General features: G+C 45.0%; 1 protein-coding gene across 2 annotated transcripts in view; it reads right to left on the bottom strand.

The window, feature by feature from the left end:
* The window catches only part of LOC143299687 (B-cell lymphoma 3 protein homolog), a 43,041-nt gene extending 36,824 nt beyond the window's left edge, over positions 1-6,217 (bottom strand). The window contains exon 1 of one of the 2 annotated variants that reach the window (XM_076613038.1): positions 5,974-6,217. In XM_076613038.1, coding sequence (XP_076469153.1) covers positions 5,974-6,000 — 27 coding nt within the window. In that variant the 5' untranslated portion in view covers positions 6,001-6,217. Of the gene's footprint in view, positions 1-2,440; positions 2,548-5,973 lie in introns of those variants that run through there. The other variant, XM_076613035.1, reaches the window with a different exon arrangement.
* Between the last annotated feature and the right edge of the window lie 7,480 nt (positions 6,218-13,697).

Genomic DNA, 13,697 nt, shown 5'->3' with positions numbered 1-13,697 from the left:
AGTGTTTACTTTACAATACAGCACACAGACTAAGCAGTTCACCCTACTTAGCAAAAGCAACACACACTAAGGCAGCACACACTGCCTACTTCCAAGTACTTCCTACAAGCAGCACACAGTAAAAAGTTCACCCTACACCTAAAGCAGCACCTACAAGCAGCATTTATAAGCAGCACCTACAAGCAGCATCAATAAGCACAAGCTACAAGCAGCATCTATAAGCAGCACACCTGGAACACAAACACACAACCAAAACCCAGGTCAGATAAAATCTCAAAATATCCTGACATCACTGACATGAAAGGCCTATACCCTCTCAGCACCTTTCATCACATGTCCACCAGTATGCACTCTTCTCACACATAAATCTAGGTAAGGTAATACAAGCTTCATCAAGCTTACCTGCCACCAACAGTGACATACCATACTGTGCACAAAACATATCACTGACCAATACAACCCTGTGTTCAACACACGTTACCCATCATTCAATTAAACTGTGTGCTACCATTACCAAACAAATCTCTTTGTCTTCCCAAGGTATACCACCGACACAAGTACATGTAAGGAAATTATTACTTCCAACATATCTCTGGTAAACAGCAATGTGCAACAACACAGCACTGACCCCCCCAGTGCTCTCCTTGTTAATCAACTCATTATTCCCATTACAATGTTCTTTCCCACTTTGTCTGAACAAGGTAAACCACTGACACATAGCACAACTCCTGCACATAGTAAGTAATATCCTATTTTGTGTTGATTCTCAATCAGTCTTAAAAAGTTTGCTCCATTTTGAGAATAATCAAAGAGAAGATTTATTGTTTGAAATTAGGTATTTATTGCACTCCCTATTTGTGAAGGGTACAAATGTTGATTTTTGTTGGATACCATCCCACACTGGATTCCGTTATAATGACCAAGCAGACAGGGCAGCAAAAAGGGGAGCAAAAAATCATATAGATAGTATAAAAGTATATTGCCCATTGTCATACAAGGAAATAAGCAATATACTAGAAAGAGACTCTTATAGGTGCTTGAATTCAAGTCTAAAACCTCGTCAGTTGACTCTCTCAGACTTTGGTCCGATTCGCAGACCAATTCTGAGTTTAGCTCTCAGACTATTATCAAATTCATTACGGACCAAGTATTGTTCTACTGTCAAGTGCATATGCTTTAGTAACCTGACAATTGAGCATATAATTTTTCACTGTAGTTTGATGAAGCCTTTTGTACACGAAAGTGTGTCTTCACAAGTGACTGAGAACGTTGATGTTTTTGACTTTCTGCATTCATTATCAGTTGTTTCGCTTGTCAGTTTAACGACTTCTCTTTTACGAAGTCCTTTAAGTAATTTCCTGTAACTGTATTTAGAGTTGTTTTGTTGTTGTTGTTTTTTTTTGTTTTGTTTTTTTTTCTTCCAAATTTCACCCACATTTTTACCCTCATTTGCCCAGTTTCTCCCAACCCTCCATTCATCCACATCTCCCACCCCTTCTAACCGATAATACTCAGATGTATTCATAAATACTTTAACAAAATGTCTTCAATCACCGATATGTGTGACGGGACATTAAACAAAATTCCTCCTCCTCCTCCTGCACATGTTATCACAACTACCAACATGTGATCCACAACACTTGCTGTTACCCCCATGTGCACACACACACACATGAAAAACCCTCAACACACACTGACAGTGTGTTAGCCTATAGATCTGTTCAGTTCACACTGAACCAACCCCGCCTACAATATACAAATAAAGTAAGTAATACATCAAAAATACAGAACAAGATATCTGTAACAAAACAGAAGGGGGGGGGGGGACTCAAAAGATATAGGCCAGTACTTCCCTCAGTGGGTAGCTTTCACACATTAACCCCTTTTCTTTCCACAAGCCAGAAGATCAACTTAAACTGGCTGTCCACCGACATAAAACATAGTTTCCTAACACAACTAAGTTATCAACATAACATAAAACCATTACAAGTTGTGTACTCACAGCCCAACAAGGATTTCCTTGCACCTCACATCACTGTTCAGTCAGTCAGCCTGTGTCAGTCAGTTTTTCTGGGAGACAGCTGAGAACTGGCTGTGCTGACTGGTTTTATCCCTTCCCACAACATACTATGCATACTAATGCAAGCTACAACACTCACTCCCTCAACTAGTTGAACTGAAGTAATCAATCTTTGCTTGTCCTAATGACGCTACGTGAATGACTGACAGATTCACTGCTTAATCTCAATTCGTCCAGTTCAACAGATTGATCTGATTTGCTACAACTCAGCCCACTTGTTTCTATAACATTCTGTGACACTGTGACATTCTGTTCACCCGTTTACGTTACAAAGAGATTGGGGAGACAGGACAATACAACTCTCAGCATATTAGCCTGCATGATCAAATTTCACATTAGCATAAATTCTTCCTAGCTTACGCTCCGAAGTCCCGCCATCTACGTCAGCTGTGTTCGTGAAAGGGGGGATGGGGAACCACTTGAAAGACAGGCTGCCACACAGGATGTTCCGACATGCCGTGCTCGTCTGTTTCATACCACTGGGGATTGTGGCAGACATCACAAAACTGCACGTGTTCCTACAGCTGGGGCGGGTGACGCGGCGTCGCTGACCAAAGGCTGCCGACTAGGGAGTGGGGGTAAGGGGGTGGGTTGGAAGGAGGGAGGGTGGCGCGGTGTCGGCGCGACCTCAAAGACTGGACTTTGGATGGAGCGGAAGGGAGATAAGAAGGAAGGGGAGGGAGGGAAGGGGGGTGAAGGGATGGAGAGGGAAGGGGGACAGAGTGTGGGTGGTGGGGGGTTGACACTGTTGGCACACTATAACACAGGGAAACTGATGCCCTTGACAGCTCTCACTGGAGGATGCTGTGCTCTAGTGGTATAAAGACGTTTGAAAACAAGAGAACGCTGGCTATTAAGGAGAAGCATGAGCAAAGGAAGCAGGCCTCAACTTCTGGAGATGATTTCCCTTGCAACACCTGTGGGAAGTGCAGCGCATCCAGAATCGGCCTCTTCTCCCATATGAGGACACATACCAACAGATAAGCCTGCCTGCCTATATAGATAGATAGAGAGAGAGACAGAGAGACAGAGAGAGGTGTATGTATGTATGTGTGCAGTGTGTGTGTGTGTGTGTGTGTGTGTGTGTATCTGTGTGTGTGTCTGTGTGTGTGGCGATTGTGTGTGCGTGCGTGTTTATGTATATGTGTGTGCGTGTGTTTAGTCGCCAAACTTGCTAATTTTTTTTTATTTTTATTTTTACTTTGAACAAAATTGGGAGGGGGGAGGGGGGGTGGGGGGTGGGGGGCAGGAAATAGAGTCGTTGGGTGTGTGTGTACGATCCGTTAATCTCCCTCCTCTTCCCCTGTACACACACACACACACACACACACACACACACACACACACACACACACACACACACACACACACACACACACACACAAAATATAGACGCACCCCCACCCCTCCCCTGTGAACGTCTATAGGTATTCTGTGTGTTGGGGGATTTTTATCACCTGTGTGTGTGTGCGTTTGTGTGTGTGGGCATGTGTGTGTGTGTGTGTGTGTGTGTGTGTGTGTGTGTGTGTTTCTCTTCCTCCATTTCTTTTTGTGTGCCTTTCATGATTTCTTAGTTCGACCCATAGTCACACACACACACACACACACACACACACACACACACACACCACCACCACCACCACCACCACATCTTTCTCATCAAACATACAAGCCCTGTATCCCTTCGCCACCCACCCAGTCACCCAAGCCCCACCCCTCACATACCCGTCTGACAGGCCCTCTGATTCTGGCTGTGTTTTGTCCCAAACCACCTGACTCGAAGTCGGGACAAACGAGTTTGCGACACACACGAAGCTGAACAGCGATTTACAATGACTGTTATCGGGAGATAACAGAGGGGTGTGGGGAACGGTGCAGCACTTACATTTGCTCCCCTTTACTTTCTGAGCTCTCTCTTCACATTGAAAGGTTAACTGCTGTAAAATGTAACCTGACTACCAGAAGAAGAACAACAGTAGCTGCAGTAGCAGTAGTAGTAGTAGCAGCAGCAGCAGTAGTAGTAGTAGTAGTGGAGGTAGAGAGACAGGGACAGAGACAGAGGACGAAGTAGTATAGCAATCAGAGGAGTGTATTGTTACACACAGTGGGCATGCATAGTACGGCAGGGGTTCGTTGAGGTACGGAAAGTAGAGAGAGAGACAGGTGGGTACGGAGAGAATGATAGACAGAGAGATGGAAACAGCAGAGAGAAAGACAGACTCAGTGAAGCAGAGAGGGGGGAGGGAGAGAGAGAGAGAGAGAGAGAGGGTGGGGGGAAGGAGTCTATAATTTATATGTGTGTTTGTTGTGTGTCAGTGTAAGAGAGACAAACAGACAGACAGACAGAGGGAGGGAGAAGGTTTTTTGTGTTCATGTGTTTGTGAGAAAGAAATAGAGAGGCGAACAGAGACACAGAGAGAGGGAGTGACAGAGACAGACAGCGACGGAGAGAGACACAGACAGAGACAGACAGACAGACAGACGGAGAGAGAGAGGAAGCAATCAGGTGAGTGTACTGTCGCTGTGTTCAACACAACACCAACCTTGTACTGTACAGCAGGGGTGCTTGTTGTAACCCATTCTCTTACAGTCACACAGCGCCATGCTATTGTCAGGGAGACACTGCTGGGTGGGTGGAGGGTTGGGGGGACTGTTGTGGAAAGGAGAGGGCGAGGTAGGACGGAGGAGAGAGTAGTGGGGGAGGGGGTGGTTGTACGCATAGTGTTTGATCTGGCTCAAGCATGGTATAGTATTGGTAAAGGCGTTGCTGTACCTTGAAAGTGGAGTGTATCAACGTATGTGTAGTGAGTGAGTGTGTGTATATATATATATATATATATATATGTGTGTGTGTGTGTGTGTGTGTGTGTGTGTGTGTGTGTGTGTGTGTGTGTGTGTGTGTGTGTGTGTGTGTATCGGGGTGAGGTAGGGTAAAAAAAGAAATGGGGAGAGGGGGCGTGGGGGGCGATTGATGAATATGCTGGGGAATAGTTGAGTGGACCCATATAGAACAGAAACACAGAGAGAGACAGACAGACAGGCGGGAAGGCGGGCAGGCAGGCAGAAAGATAGACCTACAGATAGGCAATGAGAGAGAGAGAGAGGGAGGTCGAGAGTGGAGGGGAGGGGGGGAGACAGAATGACAGACAGAGGAGAAAGCACACACACACACACACACACACACACACACACACACACACACACACACACACACATGTGGAGTGTGGAGTGATGGCCTAGAGGTAACGCGTCCGAGAGAATCTGAGCGCGCTGGTTCGAATCACGACTCAGCCGCCAATATTTTCCAACTCTACTAGACCTTGAGTGGTGGTCTGGACGCTAGTCATTCGGATGAGACGATAAATCGAGGTCCCGTTTGCAGCATGCACTTAGCGCACGTAAAAGAACCCACGGCAACAAAAGGGTTGTCCCTGGCAAAATTCTGTAGAAAAATCCACTTCGATAGGAAAAACAAAACAAAAAACAAAAACACACAAAAACAACAACAACAAAAAACAACAACAAAAAAACAAAAACAACAACAACCAACCAACCAAACAAACAAACAAAGAAAAAACTGCACGCAGGAAAATATACAAAAAAATGGGTAGCGCTGTAGTGTAGCGACGCGCTCTCCCTGGGGAGAGCAGCTCGAATTTCACACAGAGAAATCTGCTGTGATAACAAGAAAAAATACAACACAAAAAGAAATACAAATACAAATACATATGTACACACACACACACACACACACACACACACACACACACACACACACACACATATATATATATATATATATATATATATATATATATAATGTATATACAGACAGACAGACAGACAGACACACACACACACACACACACACACACGGTAATTATTATACTCACAAAGTCCAAATCCTCCAACTCCAACATAACTCCTCCACTGCAGCTAAAGGTGCAGGAACAACCCCTCAGCACTTGTCACATTTGGGCGGAAACTCAGGACCCAGTCCGGCTTTGAGGCGATGACCCTCACCGCATGTGCAGCTGTGGCCCAGTGGTAATGCGTCCCACAAGGAAACGAGTGTCCACGGGTTCCAGTCCGGGATGTTCACTCCCCTCTCCCCCAAACCTTGAGTGGTTGTCTGGGTGCTAGTCTTCCGAATGAGACGATGAACCGAGCTCCTGTGTGCAGCTACAACTCAGCGCTCGTTAAAAGAATTACCAACGGCTACAGAAAGAGCTGTCCGTCACAAAATCCCTGTGGTAAAAACAAACAAACAACACATCGGTTGTAAAACGAATACACTCATTGCAGACAGACGAAATGTAACCAAAAAAAACCCCCAAAACAAAACATATGTGGGTAGAACTGCATACACTGTGGTGACGCGCTCTCTCCTGAAGAGAACAGCCAGCATTTCACTGATAGGAGAAATCTGTTCTGAATGACAAAAAGTAATACAATGCAATGATACAAGACAGTGTATATATGGACTTTAGTTATCACAACAGACCCTAACACACACGAGAACACTTCATGTTCTTTCAAGAGAGTGCACTCGCCAATACATTTGACAGAAAAAAAAACCACAAAAAAAAACAACAAAACTGCAAGGCCTGTGTAAAAAGATCAATGAAAGAAACCTGGCCGGTGCGGTGCCCCAGAATGACCGTACCCCAAAATTAAGTACACGGAGTCATCTGGGGAAGGCTTAAAATGACGCCGGGAAGTTTCCAAACCTTGCCTGAAAAAAACCAACAAAACAAAAAACAAACAAACAAACAAAAAAAACACAGAGAAAATAATCTGACTGTTGGGAAAATTTGGTTGGATTAACCTTGGCAGCCCCCAAAACTCCTGTCCTGGTATCCAAATCGCTCCATGAGTCAGTGTGGGCTGCTGTCTGTTCCACACCATGGTGAGTCAGTGTGGGCTGCTGTCTGTTCCACACCATGGTGAGTCAGTGTGGGCTGCTGTCTGTTCCACACCATGGTGAGTCAGTGTGGGCTGCTGTCTGTTCCAATCTATGATGGGTCAGTGTGGGCTGCTGTCTGTTCCACTCCAACAGCCATTCAAGGGCAATGCTAGATTACCTCCACACGACACAAACTGAATGTATATAGAACCAGCACAAAATATGTCAATGGGGAGTCATTATGGGAGCAGTACTACTGACTGCGATATAACTCCCTTCGAATCTATTTTGAGACATGGGGTGGAGTCTGTTCGGTTCGTCTCCCCCAAACACACGCGTTTTGTTGTTGTTGTTGTTCTCTCTCTCTCTCTCTCGCTGTGTGTGTGTGTGTGTGTGTGTGTGTGTGTGTGTGTGTGTGTGTGTGTGTGTGTGTGTGTGTTTTCCTCATGGAAAGGGAAGGGCTGGTGTAAATATAGGTCATGGGGTGGGGTGAGAAATAATTCACGAAAAAACAAAAACAAAACAAACAAACAAACAAAACCAAAAAAACTCCTGCCCTCAAACAACCCCAAGAGGGGTGTTAACTGGACCGACGGCACCAGAGGAGACAAAACGGTGTTGGGGGGTATTTCTAGGCCAGCTGTACCGGTGTAACAGCCTGAAACTACTCCCCTGGTGGGTTTTACAACGGAGTCATTCTGAGCTCGTCTCGAATGACCCCCGTGTGTTATTTGTGGCCTGTCAGGATCGACCGTCAGACATTTTAATCAACACATTGAAAGTTCAGTTCTGTTCAGTTACTCACGTGAGCCACTACGTTCAGACAAGTCCATACACGATACACCATAATTAACTGCAAAGCAGATACCTGACCAGCATCGTAACGCAATGCGCTTTGTCAGGTGTTGATGGAAAATGAAAAGAAATTAAGTAGAATAAGAAATTAAAGTAAATAAACAGATAAGTTAGAAAATCAACGAACTGATAATCAAAATAGTATAAAAGATAAAATAAACAAATAAATTGATAAATAAATTACATAAAATGAAATTATTAGAACGATACAAATAATATGAACAACAATAACGATAAGATAAATAAACAGATAATGAATAAGTGTAAATAAACACGAACAAACACACATAGACACACACACACCGCACCCCCCTGCCTCCCACCTCCATCCCCCGTCCCCGAAAAAAAAGTACATTCCCCATCAACCACATTGCCAACACACACACACACACACACACACACACACACACACACAGAAGGGAGAGAGAGAGAGAGATTCAGCCCTTTTTTTCCCTTTCATTTATTCAAGCCATGGAAAAAGGAAGGGAGGGCTCGTTCTGGGTTGGCCTTTATTGACTGGCGGACTGTTTCAGTTTTTTGACCGGTTCAAGTTTACTCCTGGGGTCATTCCAGGCTAGTCTACATAGACACCGGGATTAACTGCCAGATTTTAACCCTGGGGTAAAACCCGACAGGGGGTAGTTTGAGGCTGTTACACCGGGCCTCACCAATGAAGCTGATAGAACCGTTTCCCGTTGTATGGTCGCTCGGCAGCTGTCAACAGGCTGAGGAAAAAGAACAGTTTCTGACTAATTTATGTTGATCGCAAATCGATCTGGTTTTAATTAATCGATTACGGGGTCGGAAGAAGAAGTGGGAGAGGTGGGGGGCAGTAGGGGCAGGGACAAAAAACGAGTCGAACGTACGTTTGGTCAGTTGTTCGACTGGTAGTTAGATTTTCTATTTTACAGGTGGTTGCTTAAACCTGGATGAAGGCGGCTGACTTTCTTGGAGACAGAGACAGACAGACATACAGACAGTTGGGTGTGGGGGGGTGGGCATATAAACAGAGAGACAGAATGATAGAAAAAGACAGAGATATGGGTACGGAGAGAGACAGACAGACAAACAGAGACAGAGGCAGAGACAGACAGATAGACAGACAGACAGACAGACAGACAGGCAGGCAACAGACACAAAGTCAGACAGAGACAGACAGGGACAGACAGACAGACAGGCAGACAGACAGATAGAGACACACACACAGAGACAGAGTCAGAGACAGACAGACAGGCAGGCAGACAGAGACAGAGACAGAAACAGAGACAGACAGACAGACAGACAGGCAGGCAGGTAGGCAGACAGGCAGACAGACAGACAGTCAGACAGAGACAGAGACGGAGACAGACAGACAGACAGAGAGGAAGAGGAGGAAAGAGGGGGCAGGGAGGAGGAAGGGAAAGTCAAGAGGGGAAGAAGTGAACCAAACTTCAATCCAAGAAAGTAAGAGATGAAAAACAAAAGTGTCTCTCTCTCTCTCTCTCTCTCTCTCTCTCTACGCGTCTCTGTGTGTGAAGTGTCCGTTTCAGTATCTGTATTTGCCTTTCTTGCAATGAAATCATTTTATTTCTTTTCTCTTTTTTCTTCTTGTTTATTTCATCCTATTTACTTAGTAGAAGTAGTAGTAGTAGCACTGGCAGCAGCATTGTATTTTTATTTTATCTTATTTTATTTATTTATTTATTTGAGTCAGTGTTGAATTTCTTTGCCCTGAGGGCCGGATGAAAAAAAAGCCGGCATGTCCTTGCTTATTTCCCTCCCCTCATTAAAGAAATGTCATTCATTCTTTGACTCCTCGGTTCGTCAAGATTTACGTCTCTCTCGCTGCCTCCCTCTTTCGATTTCTGTTTTATTCATCCATACTCGTCTGTCTTCATCGCCTCCTCTCCACCCCCACCCACCTACCCACCCACTACCCTGTATCCCGACATCCGTTCCCATGTCCCCTTGATTTTTCACAAGCAACGATATTTCATAATACTCTTTTAATTTTACTAATAAACTGAACAAACAAACAAAAAACAAAAACAAATAAAACACGTGGCGCCGAACTATGGCGACGCGCTCTTTCCGGGTGACAGCGGCCCGAGTTTCACACAGAATTATGATGTGACAACACAACACAAAAAGACACAATACAACACAATCCAGTCCAATTCAATCTAGTCCAATGCAATAGAATAGAACAGAATAGAATAGAATAGAATACAATACAGTACAATACAATACAATACAATACAACATTGAAGAGTCAACATTTGACACCAACACACCATCATACATAGAACACGAGAGCGAATCAAACCCAACAACAATAATTATAAGCTTAATTCCTAACTGGAGACAGGCCACAGAAGGTTATAATCCCCGTGTGTGTGTGTGTGCCACGTACGGTGTCTGTGTGTTTCTCAGTGTGTGTGTCGATGTGTCTGTGTCGACGCGTGCGCGCGCGGGCGTGTATATCCGTGTGTACGTGCGTGCATGAGTGTCTGTGTGTGTGTGTGTGTGTGCGTGCGCGCGTGTGTGTGTATGTATTTGTGTGTGTGTGTGTGCGTGTGTGTGTGCGTGTGTGTGTGTGCGTGTGCGTGCGTGCGTGCGTGCTACGTACGGTGTCTGTGTGTGTTTCTCAGTGTGTGTGTGTGTCGATGTGTCTGTGTCGACGCGTGCGCGCGCGTGTATGTGCGTGTGTACGTGCGTGCATGAGTGTGTGTATGTGTGTATGTGTGTGTGCGCGCGCGCGCGTGTGTGTATGTATTTGTGTGTGTGTGTGTGTGTGTGAGTGCCGTGTGTGTGTGTGTGTGTGTGTGTGTGTGTGTGTTCGTCCTCTGGTCCACAGAAGACTACCACCCATACCTTCATGAAATTATTATTATGAACTTTCACAGGCTTGCCCCCCCCCCCCCACCCCCACCCCCTTTAGCTTCAGTCGGTCATATCTGATCGGCTTGGAACCTTCCATCGACCCCTCAGTGATCAACACTTCAGGGAATCCGGAGACAGTAGTTCCCTCTCCCGCCCCTGTACTATATATGTATGTATATGTATATGTATATATATATATATATATATATATGTGACCAAGCGCGCTATGCTTGCTCCAACACTATTCAGGCACAAGCCAGAGCAGACGACGTTTTCCCTCATAACCCTTGCACAGAATATGTGACGTCACTCTGCTTACATCATTTTGTCCTGGCCAGACCACCTGCTGACTGCTCGACCAGTGTCGCGTCGCGATACGTCATTGGCTGAGAGCAAACTTGTGTTTCTGTTCCACAGTATTTAATTAATAGCTCTTTTGTCAGATCAGTAAACTACTAGTATTATATACTGGCAGAATCGTCTTAATTCCATCTTTAAATCTATTCCATTTATGTTTGCCTACGTGAAACTGATTTAACGCAGTTTGTAATTTTCAGCGACGAGCAAAGACAACACCACTGTTGTCCGCCTGGAAGCTCAGCTGGCCACACTCGCAGCTGAGAACGCCAGCCTGCGACATCAGCTGCAGTCACCCATGCCAGCACACAGCCCACATCCTTCAAAACCCGCACTTCATCTTCAACACTGTGTCTGGTGTGAGAGGTCTGGCCACACAGAGCACCAGTGTCGCCACAAGCGACGCTACAAGGCCAGGCAACAGAATGCTGACCACCAGCCTCCAGTTCCAGCCCACAACCAGTGTGTCACTGACACACACACTGGGCAACCTGGACCGACGCCAACTGCACCAGCTCCAAACCAGCGACGCAGGAGACGCAGACGACGGAGGCGCCACAGCACCACACCTGATGCTGTCGTCCCACACTTGTCCCCACCTGTCATCAGCTCCGCACCGCAGAGGTCCAGCCAACAACCACCCTCTGTCAAGCCTACAGACCCGGTCCCACTGCACCACCAGGGCGACAAAGTGTCTGACACAGACACTGATACCGATAGTGACAGTGGTATGTGGCTGACCAGGCCCATGCCAAGACCCAGGACACCAACCCAGCGAGCTGCACCAGAGCCACCTCCACTACCACCAGATCCTGCACCTAGGCGCTCCACACGACTGGCATCCAGGGCATCACTGAGCATGTGAGGAGACTGATGTCAAACATTCAACAGCCAGAACAGTGACACTGCAAAACACTCATGTTTCTTTTTTTTTTTTCATTCTTGCTGAACTGAGGCAATGCTGATTTTGTTTTTCCTCTTCCTGTTCATGCTTTAATTTTGTTTTCATTTCAGATATTTCTGCACAATTTCATGTTTTATGTTTTTTTTCTTTTCTTCTTGCTTAATTTAACCTGTGATCTAGCTTGTCACAAGGTCTTAGCAATGCAATGCTTTATGTTTTCATGTCTATGAACATGCTATAATCTATGCTGTTACACATGTACGCTACTCAACATGCGCGTCTGACAGTGATAGGATAGATAGAGTGATAGGCACACAAATGAATGCTTTCCATCTTCATAGCATATTTACCAAATTGGGACCCCTCCTCTATAGCAAACTCTTCAAAGTTAAGTTAGGATGCATTCGACTAAGTCCAAATCCATAACTTAACCTGACAAAAGCCACTTTGAATATAGAAGTAGGGTATTGTTCCTAAGAATGTTGCAGTCATTTCACATTCGCTTAGTTATCAGTTATCAGCTAAATTATCTCCCTTACCTGCCCAATAATTCTTGTTTGCTCAGCTAAGTCTGCTCACAAGAATTACTTTTAATTAACCATCGCGGACGATGGTTTTCAAAAGATGGGGGGAGGTGTGACCAAGCGCGCTATGCTTGCTCCAACACTATTCAGGCACAAGCCAGAGCAGACGACGTTTTCCCTCATAACCCTTGCACAGAATATGTGACGTCACTCTGCTTACATCATTTTGTCCTGGCCAGACCACCTGCTGACTGCTCGACCAGTGTCGCGTCGCGATACGTCATTGGCTGAGAGCAAACTTGTGTTTCTGTTCCACAGTATTTAATTAATAGCTCTTTTGTCAGATCAGTTAACTACTAGTATTATATACTGGCAGAATCGTCTTAATTCCATCTTTAAATCTATTCCATTTATGTTTGCCTACGTGAAACTGATTTAACGCAGTTTGTAATTTTCAGCGTCGAGCTCGTTAAAACTGACCCTGTTCAGGTGACTTAAATTAAGATTATAAATTCATCTTAAATAATCAACACTTCATTTTACACTCATTATAAAGTAGGCGTTGAGCTCTTTCTTTTGCAACTTATCCGATGCAAATCGGTTCAGTAATCATCTAGAAATCTGTTACTGAACACCTTGTAACAAGCACAGTTCTCATCAGATTTCTTCAGATTAGTGACGATCTGGTTTGCAGCCCACGTGATTGTCTTTGTAGTTCGCCTAATTTGTATAAATTGGCCGAGCGGGTGATGAGTGGTTAATCAACTCCAACCGAACAAACTTGACCTTAAGGGTGTAGACGCCAATAGGTCGTTAAACTCCAATAGTAGATGAGTGGTCACTTCCACACCCGAGCCAGCCGCGGCCAGCACCTGCTCCCTTTGTCTCTTGCCGTGTAGTGGTCAGTGTTGTTCCCACAACAACAACATCTCGCTACGTATGGCTGTAAGTACTAGTGTGTAGAATGTGTTGATTTGTAAATTGTATTATTTGACACAGTACTTGTGTTTATATGAGTATGTTCAGTTAATTCTTTGTTCAGTTATTGCTTTGACAAGTTAGTCACAGATCGGCTATGACTGATCTAAATAATTGCCATGTCGTCATCTGCATGGAGCAGTGTTCCATTTGATTCTTAACGTCACAGTCAGTGACGTCTCTCGACACAGATAGTTTGTTCCAGAATGTTCTAGTGAGTGCGTAAAGTTC

The sequence above is a fragment of the Babylonia areolata genome, chromosome 25 (assembly GCF_041734735.1).
Source record: "Babylonia areolata isolate BAREFJ2019XMU chromosome 25, ASM4173473v1, whole genome shotgun sequence".
In the NCBI taxonomy this organism is placed as follows: Eukaryota; Metazoa; Mollusca; class Gastropoda; order Neogastropoda; family Buccinidae; genus Babylonia; species Babylonia areolata.
The sequence above is the reverse complement of the archived record's forward strand: the minus strand, read 5'-3'. Positions and strand labels throughout refer to the sequence as shown.